We start from the raw sequence: 24,201 nt of genomic DNA, 5'->3' as shown, positions 1-24,201 counted from the left end.
CGTCAATCTCCTATACTAGGATAATCGAGGTCAAGAAAGCAATGATGGATTCAATACAGACAAGAAAGAAGCAAAGCTATGAAGGGAGTTCGGATCAGTGAACCCCGCTTTTAGATGTCAAGACTCCAGATTTCAGCCTATTTTGAGTTATCTTTCTCATCCTAAGTAAGGAAATGAGTTGAACTTAAAACTTTGTGGTTATCAAACTAATTATCTGACCAAATATGTTGCACTCAAATATTTATTCATCTACTCATTTCATACTTGCAACCATGAGGAGACCCTAGCTTTACCGTCATCTACTTTAACATTAATCTTAACTCCGCGAGTATTTAGTATCCCTTAAACCACCCAAGTTAGATTCCCTTAAGAATCATAGTTTTAATCATAGTGCATGTCCCCAACTAATCCTATTAACTCAAGGAATAAGTATATAGAGTGTTTGTTGTTGTAACTTGTAACATCACCATATCAAAATCAATTAACATGACATTGATGTCATACTTTAGACACTACAATTGTAATTTTCATACAAACATAATAAAGTAATGGTACATGGATTTAGGTTCAGCCGGTAATGCACCTAACCTCAAAATATTCGTCGTAGGATTCAACCTCCAACTTAGTATTAGAAGAAAGTTTTAAGTGCAGCTTTTCAATTATTAGACGGAGCAGTCGTCTTCTTGTTAGAACCTTGAAGGACTCTATTCCAAAACCTATGCTCCATCCAAATCTTATCCATTTTCTCCAAGGGAATATTCTTTGTCTCTGGCAATAGGAAGTACACAAAAGCAGTCATTACAGCAACCCAACCTCCATAAAAGAAGAAAATCCCAGATCTGAGGTGACACAACATGGCTAAGAAACTTTGAGCTACAAGAAAGATGAACAGAAAACCAACCCCCACTGTGATACTTTGTGCTGCTGATCTGATCTCCAAAGGGTAGATTTCACTTGGAACAAGGTATCCTAGTGGACCCCAAGATAGACTAAACCCCACAATATAAACACAAATGGCTATCAAAATTGTCACTCCAAACAACTTGGTCAACCCACCATGGTCCCCTAGTTTTGCTGCCATGATTGACCCAACCAACATGTGAGTCACAAACATTAGACCCCCTCCTATGTTAAACAATGTTCTCCTCCCAAGCCTGTCAACAACAAAAGATGAGACCAAGATTGTAACAGCCCCCACAACCCCAACCACCACAGCTGACAGAAGTGATGCGGTTTCGCCTAAGCCAATTGTTCTGAACAACAAAGGTGCATAGAAAGTGACCACATTTATGCCTGTCACTTGTTGGAACACGGGAATCGCGACCGACATTACTAGCTGAGGCCTATATTGTCTTCCTAGGATGTCTGAGAATGGGTGTTTCATTGTTCTGGCAGTCTCACTTGCTCTGATGAGATCAGATAGTTCCGCTTTGACATCAGCCACGCCCCGCAGCCTCTGCAGCAGTCTTTCTGCCTTTTCTTGATCATTTTCTTGGTGGATTACAAAGCCTGGTGTCTCTGCAAGGAAGATTGCCCCCAAAAGTATAACGGATCCCGGGGCGGCTGCCATGGCTAAGGACACTCTCCACCCCCACCCTCCTTTTATTCTTGCAGTGCCATAGTTGATCAAGTTGGCAAACAGAATGCCCAGAGCAACACAGAATTGGAAGGCAAGGTTGAATCCTCCTCTATACCTAGCTGGTGCCATTTCTGAGAGGTATAGTGGAATTGCCTGCAAGAACCCATAGTGGAATATATGGGTTTATAAGGCCATGAGTTAGACTAGCTAATTGGTTAGATTCAATCTTTTTAGTTTGGTTTGGACCAGGTGCATTATAGCCTAATTGAGTGACTCTAGCCCAATCTTAGTTTATAAAAACATCAGAAATCTGATCAAGAATAGGCACTACCTGGTTTGTAAAACCAATGCCAACTCCAAGCAAAACGCGACCAAAGATCAGCATGTAGACATTGTAGGCTGCGCCACCAAGCGCCGCTCCACCGAGATATGCAGCTCCGCCAACGAGGATCGAGAGTCTGTGCCCAAAGTTCCTCGTGATTGGTGAGGCCAAGAAAGTGGCAATTAGGCCTGCAATATAGAGTGAGGAAGTGAAAGCAGTAAGCAGTTGGCTGTCAAATATGCAGTAGTTGCTTGTGCTGGTGTCTTCCTTCATCTTTCTATACACTTTTGGGAAGAATTTCCTCAGAAATGGCTCCATAGATGAGACTCCACCTATATATACATCAAACATGACTTCATTTAGCCCAAAACAACAGGTAAAAACTAATATCTTTACAAATTTCTTGGAAACATCAGATCAGATGTACAGGAAGAAGTGAAAGAAAGAAAGAAACCTGAGATTCCAAGATCAAAGCCAAAGAGAAGCCCTCCCGAAGCGGCCACCATACAAGATAACACCAAAACACATGTAACCCTGCCATTATACTCACTGCCTTGGCCTACTTTTGCCAATCCAAAATCCATAAAAGCTCCCTAAGCTAAAGAAGAAACGGCGGTTGCCTATAAAAACAATGCCTTTCCCCCTAAGACACTATTTATCTTTTGTTCAATACTGTGAAAAAGACGGAAACTTTATAAATTCAGAGAATCGAATGGCTGAGGATTTTTTTTAGTAGTTAATGTTGGTCTTTGGCATTGAAATCAAACAGAAACAAAGAGACAATAACAGTACCATATGCAAACATGTCTTTATTAATCCAATGGATTGGAATAGATTATCATATATTATATTCCTCATCATAGTACTTCTGCAAATTTCTTCCAAAACCAGTGCTCTCTCCAAACTATATCCATTTTCTCGATTGGCATATTTTTGGTCTCGGGCAACAAGAAGTACACGAAGGTCGTCATAACAGAAACCCACCCTCCATAGAAGAAGAAAATCCCATACTTGAAGTGGCAAAGCATTGCCAAAAAGGTTTGGCCAACCAAAAAGGTGAAGAAAAAGTTCACTGCTACTGTGATGCTTTGTCCTGCTGATCTGATTTCGAGTGGAAAGATTTCACTTGGAATCAGCCACCCCAAAGGCCCCCACGAAAAGCCAAAACCGGCATCATAAATGCATATTAGCAGTAAAACCACAACCGCCCAACCTTTGGTTAGTCCTCCATGGTTCCCCAACTTAGCAGCCATCACTCCTCCTACTGCCATTTGGGTGACAAACATTAGTATTCCTCCTATGATTAACACCCGTCGTCTACCTAGTTTATCGACAATCAGCATTGAAACAAAAGTTGTAAATAGGCCTACTGCCCCGGTTACAACAGCTGACATGAGCGAGGCGCTTTCACCTAAGCCGATTGTCCTGAAAAGGACTGGGGCATAGGAAGCTATCACGTTGATTCCCGTGACCTGCTGGAAGAATGGGATAGCGATCGACATCACCAACTGAGGCCTGTACCTTCTCTGCAAGATGTTCTTGAAAGGGCGTTTGATAGTTCTTGAAGCCTCACTAGCAGCAACGAGATCATCCAGCTCTGCCTGCACATCATCAGTCCCGCGAACTCTCTGCAGCCTCCTCTTCGCTCTGTCGTGATCATTGCGACGCTGAATCAGACTGTTGGCTGTTTCGGGCAGAAAAATCCCGCCCAGCGTTAGCATTGCTGCTGGAACAGCAGCCAATCCCAGAGAGATTCTCCACCCCCATCCATCTCTGATCTTCTCAGTCCCATAGTTTATCAGGTTCGCAATTAGCACCCCACTGCCTACACACATTTGAAAGTTAATGTTGATTCCTCCTCTGTACTTAGCGGGCGCCATTTCTGACAGATACAATGGCACTGCCTGATTCGCAAAGCCAATCCCAATGCCAAGCAAAACTCTGCCCAAAATCAGCATGTAAACATTAATGGCTGCCCCACCAAGGGCTGCTCCAGCTAGGAAGGCCACTCCTCCTATAAGAATTGAGGGCGTTCGCCCACAAGCACGGGTCACAGATGAAGCCAACAAGGAAGCAAACAGACCAGACACATACAATGAAGATGTGAACAATGTTAACAGCTGACTGTCAAATTTGCAGTAGTTGCTAACTTCTGCACTGTCTTCCTTCATCTTAGTGTAGACATCATGGAAGAACCTTTTCAGGAATGGTTCCATTGAGGTCACACCTCCTGCAGACAACAGAATTTAGGATTTAATCTCATAAAGATCGAATCTTTTTTAAGGAAAAAGAACACACACTCAACTTCTGAGGTTGATACTGCTGCTTATCTATCTAAGAACTGTGGAAGAATAAATAAATAAATAAATAAGAGTCAAAAGTAAGTGCAGCAAGCAAACTAAACCTGAAATCCCAATATCATAGCCAAAGATAAGACCTCCCATGGCAGCCATCATACAAGACAGCACGACGAATGATGTCATCCTGCCATTATAGTTCCCAGGTTCATTTGTTATGGACATTCCCACTGCCATAGTTGTCTTCTGTTCTTGTATTTTTTCAGTGGATTTTAAAGGAGAGGACTTGAATAAGCAGCAAGGATTTTTATATTGTGGGTAGTAGAAAGCTAATAAGAGAAGTGTTACCATTTACCAACTAGTCTTAGCAGTCCAAAATGGCTGCATGGATCAACATCAGTATAGTCAAATGTTGCTAACAAATTGGACCAAATGTTACAAGTTCAACCCTCAGCCAGAGCGACCTATTGACCTACTTCGTTTGAGCCAGTCAGCTATTACAACTTAGGATGGTTTATCTCATGTGATCCTTTTTTTTTATTAAGATCACAAGACGAGATTTACTTAGTGCACATTCTGGGGCAGTGATTGTGGTTTCCATCGTGACTCAAGAAATTTCTATGATCAATTCCACTTGATAGTTATGAAGTTAACCACTACCAAACAAATTCTCTTCTTTTAAAGGAGCCAATCAGAAGAAATTTCTAGGAGAAAAATCATTGCTTACAGCAAGGAAAAACACACTATAACAGACTAGTCAAAGCTTATAACGAATGGTGCCTTAAGTATTGATTTTCAATTGTTTAACATGTTACATGCATTGCAGTCATGGTACTTGATGTATGGGTACTAGGAAATAGGAATAGGGATGACCACGGTTTGGTTCGAATCACGTGCATTATAGAAACTGAATCAAAATCAAAACTGAAACTGTATGGACAGTTAAAAAAGAGAGAGATAGTGTAACTTGTAAACACTAAGCAATCCAGTACTAAATACAATATTAAAAATGATGAAAAATTATAAAATTATATAGATAATAAAGTGAAAAATTATAAAATTATATTGTTATTTAATAAAATGTTTTGTATTAGAGTCTAAAAGATTTTATCATGAATTGATTTATCCAGCAATTAAGGCCAATAGGCCATACTATGATACTACTATATGAATTTCATTACATTTCATATTTATTACTCCGTATTTGTTAACTTTGTATAATATTAAAATATTTAAAACTAAATAAATATAAATATATTATACTAAATATATAGGCATTTTCAAAAATTGTAGAATGATATAATTGGGAAAATGGCACTTTTTCCCCCTGAATTATATATCTATAGCACTTTTCCCCCCTCAATTATTGAAGTGGCTGTTTTTCCCCCTGAAATGTTAAATGGACATATTTACCCTTAAAATAAATATTTTATTTATTTTTCTTCTCCAACAAATTATGACCATAATTTGATTCAAACCAAACAAACACTATAGCAACCAAACCGAAATATTCCAATTACAATTTAGAATCGAAACCCGATATTTAAAGTTTATTAAAATCGCGAACCAGAACGGACGGTTCATGTTCCGAACTAAAAAATAAAATACATTTATTGTTGAATTTAGGCTATTTTAAAATAAAAAATAAAAATTTAAAATAAAGACGGTTCAAAATCGCAAACCGGATCTAGAACCCCCGGTTCACGGTTCAGCCGTTCAGGATCCAATTTGTTTGATTCATAATTTTAATAAATTGAAATCCAAATGTTGGGTTATAGATCTGAATCATAACCGAAAATTTTTAATTCGATTGCTTTAGTGTCCGGTTCAGTTCGAACCAAACCGTGGTCATCCCTACGTATACGCAATAATTTGTTGGAGAAGTAAAATAAATAAAATATTTACTTTAAGGGTAGAAATGTCAATTTAATATATCAAGGGGAAAAACCACCACTTTTAGAATAATTGAGGGGACTAATGTGCTTACCTAAATAATTGAGGGGTCAAAAGTGCTATAAGTATGTAACTCAGGGGGAAAAAGTGCCATTTTCCCTATAATTAGTTGTAGAATTTGAACATTTTAAAATAGAACATAGAATTTTACCCAAATAATAAATAAAAAAAAAATTTAAAAATTTCCGTTGAATCCGACTGTTTAAATCGGAACCGCCGGTTCACGCATCAGAACCAAAACCTTTATTTAAGATTTCGGTTCTGGTTTGATCATTTCTAATTTTCTAGAACCGAAATCGGAACCTTGGCCATCTCTCTAGGAACTAGGTGGTCAGTCACCAGACCCTTAGAGGTGATGAAGTATAGCCCCTTAGAAAAGTTTCCAAACGTATTTAATGGAGATTTGGATGGTTCAAGGGCATTAATGTCCGAGATCGATGGAGATTTCTTGCCTTGAATCACTTTTCAAGTTTTCTAAATTAGGGTGGTGTTCTATCATTTTAGGTAGCTTGTTAGTCCCAACTCCAGACTATAATTGACTGGAGATTTGTAGCATTGATTATAAAAAAGTTCTTTGCAATGGTTGTCATATTTTAGCTTTTTCCATTGCTCTATTTATTCAAACGGTTGTGCTGACCAGCCAATGGTCGTTCGTAAAACTAACTGTAGTAAATTATATACTGTGTTTGGGATAAAGATGGAAACTTTATGCAAAGTGGAGGATCAAATGACAGAAATTTTTTCAGTGATTAATGTTTGGGTCTTTGAGATTTACAATTTTCATAAACTCCTCATATATCATACCACAATTTTCTTCCAAAACCAGTGCTCTCTCCAAACTAAATCCATTTTCTCAATTGGCAAGTTTTTGGTCTCTGGCAACAACAAGTACACAAAGGTGGTCATAACAGCAACCCACCCTCCAAAAAAGAAGAAAATCCCATACTTTAAGTGGCAAAGCATTGCCAAAAAGGTTTGCCCAACCAAAAATGTGAACAAAAAGTTCACTGCCACTGTGATGCTTTGCCCTGCAGATCTGATTTCCAGTGGAAATATTTCACTTGGAATTAGCCATCCCAAAGGCCCCCAAGACAACCCAAAACCAGCAACATAGCTTGATATTAGCAATAAAACCAAAACAGCCCAACCTTTGCTTAGCCCTCCTTGGTCCCCCAACTTAGCCCCCATCACCCCTCCCACTGCCATTTGTGTCACAAACATTAGTATTCCCCCTACGATCAAAAGCCGTCGTCTACCCACCTTATCCACAAGCAACATCGAGGCAAAGGTTGTCACGATGCCAACAGCCCCGGTCACGACTGCTGACATAAGCGCAGCGCTTTCTCCCAACCCGATCGTCCTGAACAGGACCGGGGCGTAGAAGGCTATCACGTTGATCCCCGTGACCTGCTGGAAGAACGGGACCGCAAACGCCATCACCAGCTGAGGCCTATACCTCCTCTGCAAGATTAGAGAATTGAATTCATTCAGTTGCGACAGAATTGAAAGTACAGAGTATATCTACAACTAAACACTAACTACTCCTGACAATCAGGTTACACTAAGTCAGCTAGTCTAGTACCACATAATTACAAGCATATAATATAACACAATAATACTAACATGCAAGATGTTCTTGAACGGGCGTTCGATGGTTCTTGAAATCTCGCTGGCTGCAACGAGATCGTCCAGCTCGGCCTGCACATCATCGGTCCCCCGAACCCTCTGCAGCCTCCTCTTTGCCCCGTCATGATCATTGCGACGCTGGATCAGACTGTTGGGCGTCTCGGGGAGCACAACCGCCCCGATTGTCAGCACTGTTGCTGGAACAGCAGCCAATCCCAGAGACACTCTCCACCCCCACCCATCTCTGATCTTCTCAGTCCCATAGTTTATTAAATTCGCAATCAAAACCCCAATGCCTACACACAATTGAAAGCTAACATTCATCCCACCTCTATACTTTGCAGGTGCCATTTCTGACAGATACAAAGGCACTGCCTGATTGGCAAACCCAACCCCAATGCCAAGCAAAACTCTGCCAAAGATCAGCATGTAAACATTAATGGCTGCCCCTCCAAGGGCTGCCCCAGCTAGGAAGGCCACTCCTCCTATGAGAATCGAGGGCGTTCGCCCACAGGCTCGGGTCACAGACGAGGCCAACAACGAAGCAAACAGACCCGCAATGTACAAGGAAGACGTGAACGAGGTTAACAGCTCACTGTCGAATTTGCAGTAGTTGCTAACTTTTCCACTGTCTTCCTTCATCTTAGTATAGACATCATGGAAGAACCTCTTCAGAAATGGCTCCATTGAGGTCACCCCCCCTACAGATAACAGAATTTAGGACTTAATCTCATAAAGATCGAATCTTTTTTAAGGTTCTGATCTTGATTATCCAAGAACTGGGAGGAAAAAATCAAGAAAAAAAAGAAAAGTGCAGCAATTAAACTAAACCTGAAATCCCAATATCATAGCCAAAGATGACACCTCCCATGGCAGCCATCATACAAGACAAAACCACGAATGATGTGATCTTGCCATTATAATACCCAGCTTCATTTGTAATGTATATTCCCACTGCCATTTTTTTTCCCTTTTTTAGTGGAATTATGCAGAAAGGAGAGGGCTTGAAGAAGCAGAAAGGAGGTTTAAGTGATGGATAATAGAAGCTAGTTAGTGTTAGAAGTCCAAAATGGCTGCAGGGATCAACATCAGTTTGGTCAAATGTTGCCAGACAACTGAGACAAGTTCTATGATACTTGTTGTTTGTCAGATAGTATGATCCGAATCTTTTTTTTGTGTGGATAAAACAATGAGATAATAAACTTCATTTGCATGTGCCCTTAATCTTGGAGCAATGGTAGCCATGTCACTAGGAACACCACAACCTCAAAAACAACTAGACATCCAATACAGTGAAGAACTAGCTAGCTACCACCCATATTCTTTCTGGGTCACGAGAAAAATTCGTAGCCACTACCGATATGATAGTGTGTACTAGTTAAACCACGCTCTTGCGTAATAGCTCGTAAATCACACATGAGAGGTAAACTGCACTATGTTGAACCTGTGCAAAGGGTCGACCAACAAGGCGTTCGCAATAATTGAACTCGTGAAAATCATGCTCCATCCCACTTGACCACTCCTTTCGGACCGATTATTCTTTTATTGAAACTCCTTGATTGATTTCTCAGGCAATCATCATAGTTCTAGTCGCAAATGGATGAATACAACTTTGATAGTTAACCATATCCAAATAAATGTTATTTAACATTATAGTTACATTAATAATTTGCTTATTCACTATTCAATTGATCAAATTACGAGTTCCATTTTTTTTTACGAAACCAACAAAGAACCTTACACGCAACATTAATTAATGCAATGAATCATTGGTCGGTAATAGCAATCTTTCTGTGTTTTTTTAATGATTGCTTGTTTTAGTATGAGTTGTCTTCTTTAATACGGAGTAATAAAAAAGCATCCATAATTCCAAAATTCAAACCTTTAAAGATCCTTCTTCCACATCTTATCTGATGATGTCTCCTCTTTTAATTTCTTATATTATTAGTGTACTTATAACTTGCTTGTGACAATTGTATTGTCCTTGACAGCTACCAAATATTTGGTCAGTCATTAAGTCACACCCTTTCATCAATCGTTATTATGTAGACCATGATCCATACATCTGTATAGATCATATTATCAAATAATGTATATTTAGTATATTAAAAATGTATTTTTTATTATAATCCACACAGCACTGTGTGGACCATAATTTGCCCCCTTTCATTAGGTAGACATGGTCATTATGGGCTTGTTTGGCAATCAGCAGTTAGCGATTTGTGTCAATGGATAACGAATAGCAGATTGTGTTAGCGAGTTTGACCAGCGAAATATATTAGCGGTTTGTTAAAAAGAAAAAAAAAAAAGGTTTGGTATAAATGTTTGACCAGCGGACCATGTCAAAACACTGAAACTTTTGTTTGGTAAATAACGGTTTGGAGCAGCAGATTTGCTCTATTTACAAGATTTACACTCAACACCTATTTCTTCATTTCATTCATTATGTAGATGTTCTTTACAAAGCAAACAATAATTTTCTGTATTGAAAGCTACATATATCATCCAATCACATTACCATTGATAAGCCACATTGCCAATGGAAAATCTGGATAGACTTCAGCATGTGGATAAAAATTATTGATAATAAAAATTAAATAATACAATTTTTTTGGAAGTTTGATGTATAATAATTGTAAATTATACAACACTTTTTAAACTTATATTCAAACATACAGAAGATGAAAGGTAATTTGGAGTTGAATATAAATTATTCAACCTACAATCTCCAGAATCAACAAACATATTGGGTTCCAAAGCAAATATTCATAAATCCTAATGAGATTTCACCAACAGATCACTTCCAAATGATCCATCAGAAAGAACAGAAAGGATAATTATATTTATTCTTGAACTTATATGCACTAATATGGACCAACCTGGTAGAAGAAACACAAGTTATAGCTGCAGACTGCATGAAAATCTTGAGTTTATGCATCAAAGTCGAGGCCAGATCCCTCGAACTTCTGGGCAGTAAGTTGATTGAGTCGCTCTTCCATCTCCGGTGTCAAGTAATTCTTTGAATCCCCGACAACCCCACGCCTAAAGAAGGAGTTGTTGGGTACACCAGTCCAAGGAATCGAGCCTTTTGAATTGACTTCCAAGCTCTTGAGCCTGTCAATGCTGCATCTCCAGACTATATCTGCAACTTCCTGCTCAGTAAGGGGCTGATCAAGAAAGCCAGCTAGTTTTTCGACCTGGCCTTTTGGGTCAGTTGTTAAGTCTTCGTATTTCAAAAACAGTACCTTATGGGGCGTCTTCAAGCTTTCGTTCCAATATTGTAGGACATGCTCAAAGTAAGGACCATAATGGAAAACTCCACTACAGAAGCATTCAAAAGCAAGGTCAATGGGAAAATGGTTGTGTTGGCTAATAGTGTTGGCGAAGTGCCACCAAGCCACAAATGTGTCTTTAGGATTCCGGGTTACATAAACAACTTTGCACTTTGAGTTCTTGGCTGCATCACGAAAGAAACTATACGGAAAATGAGTATGAAGAAGTCTAGGTGAGTTCATACCAGCAATAATACTGCAAGGGTTCCCCGAAAAAACCAAAGATTCAATCGTTGGAACATGGATATGAGGGCTGCCCTCTTCCAGAATATCCTTACTTCTCTGCCTATGCATAATAGACGCACAAATAGCCTTGAGCCATGTAGTGCCAGTTTTCGTAAAGGATGCCAGTATAATATCATCATCGCGTGCCTCAAATTGTGACTTGAAGGAAACTGCAGCATCCAGGAGATGGCGATCAAACCAGAAACCTTCCAACTGGTAGATATCAATCTTCCCCCCGAGTTTCACGTTTGGAAGCTGATCCACTAGAACATCCAAGGAATCTGATGAGCTGCACAGCGACTCCTTTTTACTCGACATTGTTGGATAGAGTTCACAATTACCAAGTCAATAGTACCTGTGAAAACAACCAATTGTATATAGCGTGAAGGAGTATGCAAAACCACAATGACATTTATAATATCAGTGTCAGGACGAGATGAGTTTCCTATTCAACTACCATGCCATTTTTATAGTTATATAAATAACCTACTCTAGATATTTATTAATTTATATTGAAAATCATGCACAGCAGAGATTATGGGCATATTAGGTGATGTTTTTCTAAGCCAAACAAGTTATGTGCCATATTATGTGAAGAACTCTCATTCACAATCATGTAATTAGCAGCGGTATGATCTCAAATCACATTAGAATGAAAAAAAAAAAAAACAAAAAAAAAACAAAAAAAACAAAAACAAAAAAAACAAAAAACAAAAACAAAAACAAAAACAAAAAACAAAAACAAAAACCAACAACAACCATCATCAAGTGTAGGAATATTCTAAATGCTAATGAGAATGATTATACCTTTCCTAATCACTGGCTTGCTGAATTCCTAACTGCTTGATAAAAAAATGCTGGTACGAATGGTTATACCTGTCCCAATTGCCAGCTTGCTGAATTCCCAACTACTTTACAAAAAACGTGAATGAGACGGCAAAGAATTGGACATCAGTACCCAATAATCAGTGGAAAAATCCCAGTGTCCTTTTCAACACCACCTACTTACTAAGATAAGGACAGTGTAACATCCAGAAATCTTCAAAAGAATTTCAATCTATTTGCTACATATTTTACTAAGCAATTATTTTCTAAACTCTCAATCTCCTGATCCTGTTACCAATAATCACCACAAGAACAGATCCCATCATTGAAATGATGATAGCGGTTCACATCTCTAATAGTAATTTCTCTCTGTGTGATTTTTGAAATAAATTTGATTGCAACATGGCAATCTTCACAAACCCGTAGGTTCTTAGTGATCAAGAGTTTGGTCCCTGGTGGTGTACTAATCAGTCCAAAGATGATTGCTAGCCGTTCGCTGTGGCTGGAAACCATTCTAGTCTTCTCGTCATCTTCCACGTCATGGAAAACAGGTGAAGTATTTGGAACATAACCAGCCTGCACCATCCGTGCTCCCAATCTTTCAAGCTCTGCATAAATCTCATCAGACATTGGATGAGATGTATCCCCAGAGAGAAAGGCATGAAGTTTATTTTTTACTTCAATCCAGCTACAAGCTGTGCTTTTCTTTAATCCTTTTTCAGTCATTAGTTTCCTTAGCTTCACAACCCCATCCCACCTACCTGCTTGGGCATAGATGTTTGATAATATCACATAATTTCCTGCATCATTTGGTTCAAGCTCAATTAACTTCTCTAATGCCAGTTCTGCTAACTCCACATGTCCATGAATTTTGCAAGAATTAAGCAATGCACCCCAGACACCAGCATCTGGCATGACATTCATCTGCATTATAAGTCCATAAGCTTCATCCAGCTGACCACACTGACCAAGGAGACCAACCATGCAAGTATAATGCTGAACAGTGGGTTCAATACCATAATCTCTAATCATCAAGTCAAAATACATCTTTGCTTCATCCAACATGCCTCCATGTTTACAAGCTGACAGAACCCCCACGAAAGTAATGTGATCTGGCTGGGCCTCACGGATCATCCACTTAAACATATCAAGTGCTGCATTAGCATGGCCATGCATTGCATATCCAGTGATAATAGCATTCCAAGAAACAACTCTTTTCTCTGCAAGTGCTTCGAATAACATCCTAGCAAGCTTCACATGACCACTCTTGGCATACATATCCACAAGGGCTGTCCTCACCTTGTCCTGAGAGCCAAACCCCTGTCTGCAGCAGTACCCATGTAGCTCCCTCCCTTGTGGAAGTGCAGCTATATCAGCAGAGGCTGAGATAGCAGTCACTAAAGTGGCATCAGTGGGCCTCACACCCGCATAAGCCATCTCACTGCATAACAATAGGCACTCGTCTGGGCACCCATTCTGAGAATAAGCAGCAAGCATTGAATTCCAGACCACAACATCCCTCTGAGCAACCTTATCAAACACTTCCCTAGAGCTATCAACACAACCACCTTTCGCATACATGTCAATGAGGGCAGCACCAACAAAGACATCTCTTTCCCACCCAGTTCGCACCACTTGCTCGTGAATGTTCCTCCCAACATCTACAGCCGAGAGGGCCGAGCACGCCTTGAGCACAAACGGAAATGTGAAGTTATCCGGAACAAGCCCATAATTGAACAATTGGAAATATAAAGAAATGGCAACCTCATATGGACCATTCCACGCGTACCCACGAATCAAAACGTTCCACAGGAAGAGATTCCCTTTGGGAATTTTATCAAACAGCCGGTGTGCAACACTTACATGGTCGCAAACACAGTAAAGATTGACAAGTTTCGTGGCCAATGCGGTATTATAGCTAAGCCCAGTAAGGCATAAACGAGCATGGAGTTGCCTTCCTGGCCCAATCGCCTTCCCGGCAATACAAGAGTTCAGAAGATATGCATAATGCCCCGGAGGGTTGGAAGCTAGTGAGTGCCGATTATAGCGGCAGCTCTGAATGAATGCAAAATAGCAAGGCGATAGACTCAGGAAAGTTCTAATCTTTGAGAGCATTTGAAGAAAATTCTGCAAAGGAAAAGCAGAATAGAAACCGTTTACATAAGCACTTCAGAATATTCGATCTTTCTTGGTAAATGGCGGGAGAAGCAAGAGAGTAACAACTACCGTTATTTCGGGTAAAATAAATTTTGAAAGCATTTTACAGCACATTTAGAGCTGTCAAATTTTAATAAAAATAAAATAAAAATGTTAAATAAACCTTAAACTTTACTCAAAAAGTTAATTAGACCTCTAAACTTTTAAAATGTACAATTAAATACAAAAATATGTTATTTTGGTATATTGAAATTTAAAAACTTATTAGTGACCTATAAGGTTATAATAACACGTTGACCTACTCTGAGGGTTAATACCGACAACTTCGAATGATCTCCGATCGCTTGCCTTCTCCAACGGAGAAAGTTAGGAGAAGGCTTTGGTGATCATTGGTTGCCTTCTAACATTGAGAAGGCGACCAACCCTTTCTCTATGGAGAAAGTGACAGTTGTTGTCTCTTCCAAAGAATGCGATTGACAACCATTCATGAGACCAGTCGCCAGTTTCTTTTCTAATGGCAATCAATGACAGCTAACGGCAGTCAACGGACAGTTAGTAACGATAAATTGAGTTTATTTGACCAATTTTAATACTCCGTAACTCTTTCATATAAAGTTGAAAGATCTATTTGACCATTTTCCCTAAAATAATGAATTTAAAACACTTAATATGGCCCTAGTTTTATTCTCATAAAGCGGCGAACATTATAGCTGGATTTACTTTGAGATCACAGACCTAGATATTTTTTAAGAGTCTCTACACCTTTAATGGATATCTTGCTTGAAAACAACTACAATATTATTATCGTATAATAGCCCACAAACAATATAAAAGAGATAAACTGTACTAAAAAGATCATGTACAACAAACTCAACCCAAAAGTTATTGACAAGAATTGAACTCGTCACCTTTTAATACAAGAATTATACTCCATTCACTCGGCCATCCTTTTCAGGTGGCTTAATCATTTTTCTTGTTTCATAATTTTCATCAACATGAAGATATGTTGGGCTTCATTTAGACCATTCAAATGGTTCAGTAATAAACAGAAGCAGGATTGAAATGACAGCTAATTCTTTTACCAATTAGGATGATGCATGAAAATGAATGTATTCACTGTATGTACTTTCATCAAAGTATAGCCTCATTTGTAAGATCAGAATGGAAGACTTGGAAGGCAGGGTAGAATATATATGGTTGGGAGTCTGAACTGGAGCTTAGTTACCAGCAGTACACCCCCCTCTCAAAAGAGAAAGATCGGACAAAATTAGCTTCTCGTTCTGTCCGCTTCTTGGTTTTGAAATTGCTCTAATATTACGTTACAACTGTTCATGGTGCGGGCGTCGAGGAGACCATGGTTCCATAATTTTATCATGAACAATCTCCAGCACCTGACAGGAAGAACATAATCATGGAAATCAGTACTTGTTGAAGAAATTGTCTATCAAATTATCTTATTTATTCATCTATTTGGTATCAGAGTCATGCCAAAAGTCATGGGTTTGAATCTCCACGTCACCCGATAAAAATATGACCATAACAGAGAAGGAGAATGGCTACCAGAGCAGTGCTGGAGTCCGGCAAAAATCTTGCCCATGCATCTTTGAGAAGGCCTCGCATGCCCAAGCAATATGGCCGTCTGCAAGCACCCTGCATAGTAACAAACAGAAGGCCTTAAAACAGAGAACACATACCAAGTTTCAACTTTATTCGTGCCAATGAGCTCAGAGTTAATTCTCCTTTTTGTCCATATAATGGCAATTTCACTTTAGTACTCCGAGTACAAAACTAGATAAAAGTGATCCCTCAAGGAGGCCTCAATTACTGAAAATTTGACAGAAATGGTCATTCTATTAAGGTTTCGTTGAGAATCCCATTGGAACACGCCCCCTCACGTGTGCGGTGGGTTCCAAGCAATATGTGATCCATCTCAACTAAAAGCCTAAGCTGATAGTTGGATTGCACATTAATGGTTATATGCTCAACAGGAAGGAAATAATTTCCTATACCACTGTATTGTTCCCTGCATCATTTGGAATCAGCAAAAAATGGTCTTTTGCACGAAGGTCTCACCTTTGCTTTCTCACGAATGAATTCCAAAGATGCATCATTTGCTTCTCATCTTTGGTTACATCAACGAAGTCATCAAGCATCTGCATTGTCATCAACTTATAAATAGCAAGAAAGAGAATCGAAACAAAAAATATTTTAAACAGTTTTGCATGCCAAAGGAAATGAAGTCATGACTGCTGCTACTTGTGGGTTCAGAAACAGAAGGCCTAATAAATTTTCAGTTCACAACAATTGAAAATTGCTAAGTGCGAGTAAGATAATTTCAGCCCAAGGATCCACATTTTTGCCTGACACTATTATAAATTTCCACAAACAATCAAGAAACTAAAATAGTAAGAAAACTCGTATTTTTGTATGGATTAATGGAATTAATTGTACTTGTGAAAAGTTTGACAACTATGATGAGAACTAAGGCATACCCTCCGGTCTTCGAGATCAGCAACATCATCGTCAACTTCATCCTCACTGTCCCGGTCTGATAAAACTTGTTCCATTGCCATAGGCTTCCCCAATTGGAAAAAGTGTAAAGAAAATATTTTAGTAGGTCAAGTTGCACTTGATCCCAAAAAAGTTAATAAGCATGAATCTTTTTTTGAAAGTTAATAAGCATGAATCTAAATGGTCTATATTTTAGTTATTTAACAATAAGTCATATTCAGCATAAACATTTTCGTCAAGGAGGACAAGAGGAATACAAAAAATGATTTCAGAAACCATGGGAACATGTATATTTCAATCATCACCTGGGCTCGGTGTGAGTGAAAGAATTGTCTCTTCTGCAGGAGTGTGCGGCTTTAAGTGGGAAAGGCAAGCCAAAGAAAGAAAAGTTAGTTAGGTATGATAAGTGATAAAACACTAAGCCTTATTAAAAATTCATGGCAAAGAACAAGGGCAAATACAATGAAGTTCCTGCTCTAGTACCAAAGCACTGTTCAAAGTTATGTGTAATAATCGCCAGCACATATAGTTGCATACTTCCATGTTTAACAACATCCTAGAAAAATTTCTTACAATGTTATACCATTTTTCCAAAAGTGAACCAAGTTTGAACTGCCACAAGGGAAAGAAGGTGTGTGTGTGTGTGTGTGTTGGGGGGGTGGGGGTGGTAGTGGGTGGAGGTGTGCACACACATATCTTGTTAAGTAACTAGTTCCCTGCTTAACCCTAAACAACAATCTAGAAAAAATTTCCTTCAATTTGTAGAATTACGGTAAACAAAGACATTATGGAGTGCGTCAATGCAAAGAGGGGGAAGAGGCTGATATATTGTTTTAAGAACCCCACAAAGGGGAAGCTGACTATGCTTTGAATTAGGCACCAGATATCTGCATAGACAATCAAATGCGTAAATGATTTATTTGAAGTTAAAAAATTGTCTCTCTTCAATCATAAGTAAATTTAGTGTCTGAACAAGCTCCTGAAATATTCAGGCCCATATGAAACAGATGTGATATAATCGTGAGCAAATGAAAGTAGCATTATGACAGAGAAATCTTGCACCAGGAGTCCAGGACACATACTTTCTTGGATCGGAGCGCTCAACTGATAACTTCCTGGTCTTTGCAAATTGAAGCATTGCTGGTGGTGCAAGACTGCTTCCAGGCAATGATTGCATACAATCGGGATCTGGATATGAATGTCCTGTGGCTGATGAAACACCTGTAGCATTGGGACTTGATGCGTCACAGTCCATGATACCTGCTAAAACCTCACAAATGAATCAACTTAAAATGAATAGCACACATATCACAAAATTATTGTATTTAAAGCCTGCCTGAGAAATGAAGCAAGTTAATTCTGAGTGACATAAATTCCAACTCTGAAGAAGGGAGAGGGGACTAATACTAAAAGCTAATAGATTAATGCAAGTCATCATAGGGAGATAATAGAAACATAAAGATATCCAGAAAAGTATTTTTCAAGTAATAGAGCTATTAAAGTGTGGGTCTGGCCGAACAACATAAGAATAATAACAACTGGAAAAGTTTAGTCATGAAATCCTATAATGCTCAGATTTTATTTTTCAAGCTTAAAGTGTTCATACCATCATTCTTGACCTGAAGCTCATTAACTGTTGTAGGGAAATCTGAATCAAAGACTAGTGGATGTACATGTTTTGCATTCTGAACTACACTTTGTGATTTTCTGCGTCGACAGGGCCTTGAACTGCATGCAAAGTGCGTAGCCATTCATTCACTTTGAGCACTCATGTCATCATAATGAAACAAAATTAGATACTATTACATACCACAAGAAAAATGTTTGTTGCTTGGGATCAACACCATCAGCAATTATCTGAGACATTAATCATACAAGTCTCAGTAACATTTGCAAAATCCTTAAAGGCACTATCAAAACTTCACATCTACCAATATATGAATTCAATAATGATAATATACAAAAACATTTCAAATTCACCTTACCACGTCCAATTTCTATACCACACCAGATGAGTTCATCTTAAAAATAAATAAATAAATAAATAAATAAGATAATTTGATAGATGAGGTGTAGGCAAGTAGGGAAGGCTACACATTATTCACAGCATGATATTCTTCAGTTACTTCTGGCAGAGAGTCCCTTTAATTTAGTTTTCTCACCTCAGATCTCCATGCATCAGTTTTAACAGACACATTTACGGCCTGATAATCTTCAGTAACCTACAATTTATAATGCAATTAGAATTATAGAGCTTGGAGAAAAAAATAGCAAAATGTGCTGGACTTGCTAAGTTTTACCAACCCAAAATTCAAAATTGAATAGATCATGACAGGAGGATAAGTGATATCTCAGACCCTAAAAAACACAAAAGAAAAATGCTTGTAAGAACAAATAGAAAACACCTCAATTTCATTAGTAGCCACATAACTAGGAAACGAAAACAGCATCTGTCACCTTAAAGCTTGCACATTTCACCAAGCAGAAAGGACAAGTGAAATCTTCTGTCACTGCCAGATTCAATAGAAATGAAGTCAATATTTTATATCATTCAAAGAACTCTTCTTTTTCTATTAAAAAAAATGCGCATTTAGATAAAACCATGAGAACCAATGCAATAACAAAAGTAATTGTGTACAGTTAGATATAGGTACCAAACAATAAAAATCTGTAGCATAAAATTAACAGAGAGTATGATACAGTAAAATGGAGTTCAAGAATGCGGGTTTAATCTCAAGAAAGAATTTATTACCTTCAGTCCGCTGACACTTATTGTTATAGTATCTATAGTTGAAAACAACATTTCCAGTCCTCAGCCTGGGAATTGCAGCAAAAAAGCAAAATGATTCACAATTTGTGTATTCATCAAACGAAATACAAGCCAAGAAAATTTCAATTGTGCAAAGGAAAAGGTTATGAAACAAAACTTTTCAGGAAAAAGGTTCAAAAGAACAAACCAAAGTATTGTCTGATTATTCAAGACAGTATGAAACATATATAAGCAAAAGCAGTATGGATCCATCATTTACATGTGTAAAGGATAAAACAATCTAATTCATGGGAAAACCACCGCTAAAATTTAAATCACTGACCTTGTCATATACACAGTAAAGTATTAGCAGTATGTAACTATGTATTAAGCAATAATACATTATAATTTTATACATAGGAACAGGAAATTTCACCTCATAATATGGTGCAACGATGTATTAGGAACATCATTATATGAGTATGAATCATAAGGTGTTCTCTCCTGTGCCCCAACTTCTTCTGCAGCAACATAAACTCCAATCGCTAGTGACGTATCCTTTGGAACCAAACCAGGAAAATAATCCAAAAGAAAATAATTATATGGAGAAGGGTCATATATATAAGAAAATAAGAGAGATTTCCACAGAAGACAGAACTGACAGAGTATAGAATAAAGTTGAAAGTACCACAGCTCCAAATTGTTGAGGAGACTGAAATGAAATATACCCATGCTTGTCCAAATAGCTTAGCTGAAAAAAGAAGACAAAAGATTCATGAGAAATTAAAGGGTTTTCACTTTTCTGACTTTCCCCTTCTTCACGGCATGAGCCATGAGGTCAGAGGAACAAAGTGAATCAAGACAAATAACCATCGCAGGAAAGGCAACAATATAACAAATAGAAATTGTAGAGATGCCATTCTATACCATTCCTTATTCGAAGATAAAACTCATCATCAGTTTTCTCCATAAGATGACTGTGGTCTCACAACAATAAGCAATAACCAACCGAGCAGAAGTAAGATCAGTGATAATTTACAATTTCCAGAACTTAATTGTTAACAACTGATAGATTTTAAAATATAATAAAGATAGGTATAGTAAGACCATATAAATATAAAATTACGCAGACTTCTGAATTGTCCCTTAACTGGAAATATTTCAGTCCATTCAATGCAGCCTATATAGGTAAGTTATTAATCTCATGTACATGCATAGTTCATAAAGTAAAACTAAGAAAGTAATGGCAAATCCTTTCTTAAGCAAAGAACAATGACATTTCAAGGAAAAACCAATAAAATTCATTTCTGAAGATAGTTTGTCGATACCCAGTTTCATGCTGAACAGGATTTCCTGTGCATTAATAAGCAAATTCAAACGAGTGATTACATATTTGCATCCAGTAACTTGAGTAAGAATACCTTCATGAAACGGGTGCACAAGTCAACATTTCGCCACATCTCTGTCCTCTCTCCAAGACTCAAGTTTGGAGACCCTTCCAAAGATAAATGAACTGTTTCCATAGACAACCTACCGAATAAGCAGCGCCCTTCAGCGTTTGCTATTACAACATAAGAATTAAATTAGTACAACAAATTGCAGGAAACTTGAAGAGACAATTTAAACAAAAATTTAAGGCAAAGCGTCGATGTGGGAAGGAACATCTTGCAATTAGTCCTCACCACCCTATAGTCCCCTCTTGTGCTTTATTTTAATAGTCATTTCTAATATGAACCTAAATTGTCAGCACCAGCCCCAACATTCTAACAATATAACATTACAAATGATGCAATTACAAAATGACTATGTATCCATGTACACAACTTACAAGGAAAATATGACATGTCCATATTGTCCTTGGCAAGCTCAGCTGAAAAAATCAAAAATCAAAAACCACAAAAATAATTACCATCTTCCACTGAACAGTTTTGGTGCAAAAAGCATTTGAAGGAACATATATGGCATACCACAACTAATAAAAAGAATTCCAAGTGAACTAGCCTCAACTGCTGATAGCTTATTCATTTCAGGAAGGATAAATTTTGCATAAGCTTGATTCACCCTGTCTACTCCAGTGCAAGAAGATATTATGGATGCCCGCTTAAAGCAATAGACTTCAGGGTCCTGCATGCAAATTGTACAATTTAAATAAAACACAATACTTTTGAAAATAGTGAGTTTGATAATTGAGCACAAATACCTTAGAAGCTACGGGAATTTGAACTTGTCTAGCCAACAATATACACAAAGGAAACAAACTTTGAATCTGTGAACCGTCATTTTTAGTTGCTGGAAGAGAAATTGCCATTTGTATCCTAGAAAAGCAAGCAAAAGTTTTAAACTAAGAAATGCTGTGCGATTAAGAAACACTACTATACACAGAACATGAATGTACTGAGCATTAACAGCACCAGGCACAATCCATCACCCAAACTCGAAAAGATTAAAGGATGGTTTGATTATAATTTAGCATAAAATGTTTGCCCTTTTTCATGCACATTAGTTCTTTGATATTTGTGCATGGTAGGTTGTACCGTAGTATTATCAACATGTTTTTCTTTCATACACTATCTTACAGAGTTATACATACAAAGGGTCACTCCATATACTTCACAACCGGCTTCAATTGCATAGTAAATAGGTATAATAGTCATTTGTTTTGCTTTCATATACTAAGTTACCCTCATGAAGGTTTAAACCATATACCTTCTAGCCAGATTGATTTGATATATAGGTAATACTACCAAACTCGTGGTTTTTCTGCAAAATACTAGTTTACCCTTATGAATCCATACCATCTATACTGACAGAAAGGAATCAGACGCTTAAACATATGACTATTGAGATACAAGTTCCAAAAGAACATCATTATTGACATTTAAAACAAAACATGCAGTATATGATTCCAAACTGTTACCTTTTTTTATGTTTTGCCTGTAGTTTGTACCGCAAACATCTTTGTATGAAAATTGGCTGCATAAGAGCCAGTCTTCGGTTAGACAGATGAAAAACAAGAATATAGATGAAGACTCGTATTCAATTGTTACCAATGATAACATATTGTCAAATTTATGGGCTTTTAGCTTTTTGAAGACTAAGATCCTTTTAAGTTTTAAAAATTAAAAAAGACATTCTTACAACCCTGTTCATCTAATTCATAAAATTCATAGAGAGCGCAGAAGTTAGCAGCAAATGGAATAGGGAGAAAACTTCCAACTTTATAAAAATAAAATAAAATAAATAAAATACATTTTTTGCTGCTCGGCGTTGAAGTATGTTGTATAACTCAACAGGTTTGCAGTAAATGGAAAGACTTTCTTCAGCTGCAGTTTCCTCTTCTGCAGACAAGTGCCCATGGGTATCGTGACGGCACATCTGATCCGCAGCTCTAGAGTACCTGCAATTGCAAACAAATTTCGTGTTTCATAAACTAGCCCAAATCGCATTCTCCAATAAATGCATACGGGTTCCTACTAACTAATCATGGTTAAACAAAAATGCCCCAGCTTTAGCAAATTTTAATCATACAAAAACTGAGAAAAGCTTACGAAGTTCCGCGAGGCGTTAAAGGTATGCCCGGCATCCTTTCTAAGCAGACTCAATATGTGCACTCATAGTCCTCGAGCTCGAGACCGAGTTCAGAAGATCCAAACCTAACACAAATGAAACAGGACATCCGAAACAACACAAAAACAAAAATGTTAAAAAGCGGACAGAAAAAACGATTCTTTAAACACACTTTTGAGCTCAATTTAAATGTTTCGTGAATCTAATTGAGCTCAATTTTTCAAATACACACGCACATGCATATATACATATCAAAACAGCATTTATGCATAAATTTGAGCTGAAATCTAATGCTGCAGTCACGATATTGCGATTAAAATTTGAATATTTCGATTCGAAAACAAAAAATAATTGAGAAAAATATACCTAAAATTGAAAATTGCAGACGCTAATTCCCGAAAGAGTTTCAAGTCTCAGACTCTCAGGTACGGAGCAATCGTGTTTATTTTGCGCTTTTATCCGACTTATATATACAGCCATGAACGCAAAACTTTGACCTCTAAAGCGACGGCGTTTTGGTGGACCGGATCCAAACGTAATCCGAGGTGTAATAACAATTAACAAGGGTGTTAAAACATTATTCCCAAAAGGTTGAATCTTCAATCCCAATTAGGGATGGCAACGGGGCGGGGCGGGGTGGGGAGTATACTCCCCGTTCCCGTCTCCGCTACCCCGACCCCATCCTCATCTTCGTCCCCGTCTCCGGCGGGGACTTGAAAAAATTTCCCATCTCCGTCCCCGCGGGAAATTTGGCGGGGACGGGGAATCCCCATCCCCGGTCAACTCATAATCAAAGTATGAAACTGGTAGAAATAAAAAGAAAAAAATTGAAATGACAATTACAATTTAACTATTTTTAATAAAATACGAACTAATGAAGTTCAAATTAAATTTTAATCCGAAAGAGCAAATATATACTAAAAATAGTTTAACATTCAAACATTATGAATTATATTGACTTATTGTTGTTATATACATAGTAATACAATGCACGTATTATTCCAATTATTTTTTTTTTTTTTGAATGCTACTAGCTCTATGAAAAAATTTCCCATCTC

General features: G+C 37.9%; 5 protein-coding genes across 10 annotated transcripts; all 5 read right to left on the bottom strand.

The window, feature by feature from the left end:
* Positions 1-469: 469 nt before the first annotated feature.
* On the bottom strand, positions 470-4,621 carry LOC109186091 (hexose carrier protein HEX6-like). 3 transcript variants are annotated; one of them, XM_019335993.1, is made up of 4 exons: positions 2,768-2,844; positions 1,911-2,233; positions 660-1,732; positions 470-625 (listed from the first exon to the last, which is right to left on the bottom strand). In XM_019335993.1, the coding sequence occupies exons 2-4, from the start codon at positions 2,217-2,219 to the stop codon at positions 568-570; spliced, it is 1,440 nt and encodes a 479-aa protein (XP_019191538.1). In that variant the 5' UTR covers positions 2,220-2,233; positions 2,768-2,844; the 3' UTR covers positions 470-567. The 3 variants fall into 3 exon arrangements, with proteins under 3 accessions (XP_019191538.1, XP_019191537.1, XP_019191536.1); XM_019335992.1 differs by lacking the exon at positions 2,768-2,844 and adding an exon at positions 2,356-2,755; XM_019335991.1 differs by lacking the exons at positions 470-625; positions 660-1,732 and adding an exon at positions 4,306-4,621 and having other exon boundaries at positions 2,119-2,233; positions 2,768-4,131.
* Positions 4,622-6,869: 2,248 nt separating this feature from the next.
* Positions 6,870-8,837, bottom strand: LOC109186135 (hexose carrier protein HEX6). 2 transcript variants are annotated; one of them, XM_019336051.1, is made up of 3 exons: positions 8,609-8,837; positions 7,785-8,478; positions 6,870-7,622 (listed from the first exon to the last, which is right to left on the bottom strand). In XM_019336051.1, the coding sequence occupies exons 1-3, from the start codon at positions 8,736-8,738 to the stop codon at positions 6,950-6,952; spliced, it is 1,497 nt and encodes a 498-aa protein (XP_019191596.1). In that variant the 5' UTR covers positions 8,739-8,837; the 3' UTR covers positions 6,870-6,949. The 2 variants fall into 2 exon arrangements, with proteins under 2 accessions (XP_019191596.1, XP_019191595.1); XM_019336050.1 differs by having other exon boundaries at positions 6,870-7,612; positions 7,775-8,478; positions 8,609-8,835.
* Positions 8,838-10,434: 1,597 nt separating this feature from the next.
* LOC109186486 (cytosolic sulfotransferase 7-like) lies at positions 10,435-12,417 on the bottom strand. 2 transcript variants are annotated; one of them, XM_019336483.1, is made up of 2 exons: positions 12,211-12,417; positions 10,435-11,689 (listed from the first exon to the last, which is right to left on the bottom strand). In XM_019336483.1, the coding sequence occupies exon 2, from the start codon at positions 11,650-11,652 to the stop codon at positions 10,708-10,710; it is 945 nt and encodes a 314-aa protein (XP_019192028.1). In that variant the 5' UTR covers positions 11,653-11,689; positions 12,211-12,417; the 3' UTR covers positions 10,435-10,707. The 2 variants fall into 2 exon arrangements, with proteins under 2 accessions (XP_019192028.1, XP_019192027.1); XM_019336482.1 differs by having other exon boundaries at positions 12,142-12,217.
* LOC109186484 (pentatricopeptide repeat-containing protein At4g21065-like) lies at positions 12,307-14,381 on the bottom strand. Its single transcript, XM_019336479.1, has one exon. It carries the CDS (start codon positions 14,272-14,274, stop codon positions 12,451-12,453), a length of 1,824 nt encoding a protein of 607 aa, XP_019192024.1. The 5' UTR covers positions 14,275-14,381; the 3' UTR covers positions 12,307-12,450.
* Positions 14,382-15,223: 842 nt separating this feature from the next.
* LOC109186483 (polycomb group protein EMBRYONIC FLOWER 2) lies at positions 15,224-23,639 on the bottom strand. Of its 2 annotated transcripts, none has more exons than XM_019336477.1 (22): positions 23,510-23,639; positions 23,125-23,229; positions 22,826-22,973; positions 22,494-22,549; positions 21,777-21,891; positions 21,544-21,700; positions 21,405-21,446; positions 20,998-21,137; positions 20,265-20,327; positions 20,013-20,134; positions 19,580-19,644; positions 19,285-19,337; positions 19,132-19,185; positions 18,990-19,049; positions 18,638-18,684; positions 18,434-18,555; positions 17,910-18,090; positions 17,133-17,181; positions 16,809-16,892; positions 16,390-16,469; positions 15,877-15,966; positions 15,224-15,707 (listed from the first exon to the last, which is right to left on the bottom strand). In XM_019336477.1, the coding sequence occupies exons 2-22, from the start codon at positions 23,157-23,159 to the stop codon at positions 15,584-15,586; spliced, it is 1,887 nt and encodes a 628-aa protein (XP_019192022.1). In that variant the 5' UTR covers positions 23,160-23,229; positions 23,510-23,639; the 3' UTR covers positions 15,224-15,583. The 2 variants fall into 2 exon arrangements, with proteins under 2 accessions (XP_019192022.1, XP_019192023.1); XM_019336478.1 differs by having other exon boundaries at positions 17,910-18,087; positions 23,510-23,637.
* Between the last annotated feature and the right edge of the window lie 562 nt (positions 23,640-24,201).

Source organism: Ipomoea nil, unplaced genomic scaffold (genome assembly GCF_001879475.1).
Source record: "Ipomoea nil cultivar Tokyo-kokei standard unplaced genomic scaffold, Asagao_1.1 scaffold1407, whole genome shotgun sequence".
Lineage (NCBI taxonomy): Eukaryota > Viridiplantae > Streptophyta > Magnoliopsida > Solanales > Convolvulaceae > Ipomoea > Ipomoea nil.
This window is presented reverse-complemented; position numbering and strand designations above follow the sequence as displayed.

Excerpts from the sequence above, each read along its gene's own strand:
- LOC109186486 (XM_019336483.1), bottom strand. The coding sequence starts at position 11,652 with ATGTCGAGTAAAAAGGAGTCGCTGTGCAGCTCATCAGATTCCTTGGAT.
- LOC109186483 (XM_019336477.1), bottom strand. The coding sequence starts at position 23,159 with ATGCCGGGCATACCTTTAACGCCTCGCGGAACTTC. Across the intron at positions 18,685-18,989 it reads CTGATGCATGGAGATCTGAG|ATAATTGCTGATGGTGTTGA; the intron begins GTGAGAAAACTA and ends TTAATGTCTCAG. Across the intron at positions 15,708-15,876 it reads CGGACTCCAGCACTGCTCTG|GTGCTGGAGATTGTTCATGA; the intron begins GTAGCCATTCTC and ends TCTTCCTGTCAG.
- LOC109186484 (XM_019336479.1), bottom strand. The coding sequence starts at position 14,274 with ATGCTCTCAAAGATTAGAACTTTCCTGAGTCTATCGCCTTGCTATTTT.
- LOC109186135 (XM_019336051.1), bottom strand. The coding sequence starts at position 8,738 with ATGGCAGTGGGAATATACATTACAAATGAAGCTGGGTATTATAATGGC. Across the intron at positions 8,479-8,608 it reads CTATGATATTGGGATTTCAG|GGGGGGTGACCTCAATGGAG; the intron begins GTTTAGTTTAAT and ends TGTTATCTGTAG. Across the intron at positions 7,623-7,784 it reads ATCGAACGCCCGTTCAAGAA|AATCTTGCAGAGGAGGTATA; the intron begins CATCTTGCATGT and ends ATTCAATTCTCT.
- LOC109186091 (XM_019335991.1), bottom strand. The coding sequence starts at position 4,549 with ATGGTAACACTTCTCTTATTAGCTTTCTACTACCCACAATATAAAAAT. Across the intron at positions 4,132-4,305 it reads CTATGATATTGGGATTTCAG|GAGGTGTGACCTCAATGGAA; the intron begins GTTTAGTTTGCT and ends TGTTGTCTGCAG. Across the intron at positions 2,234-2,767 it reads TTTGGAAGAAATTTGCAGAA|GTGGAGTCTCATCTATGGAG; the intron begins GTACTATGATGA and ends ATGTATATATAG.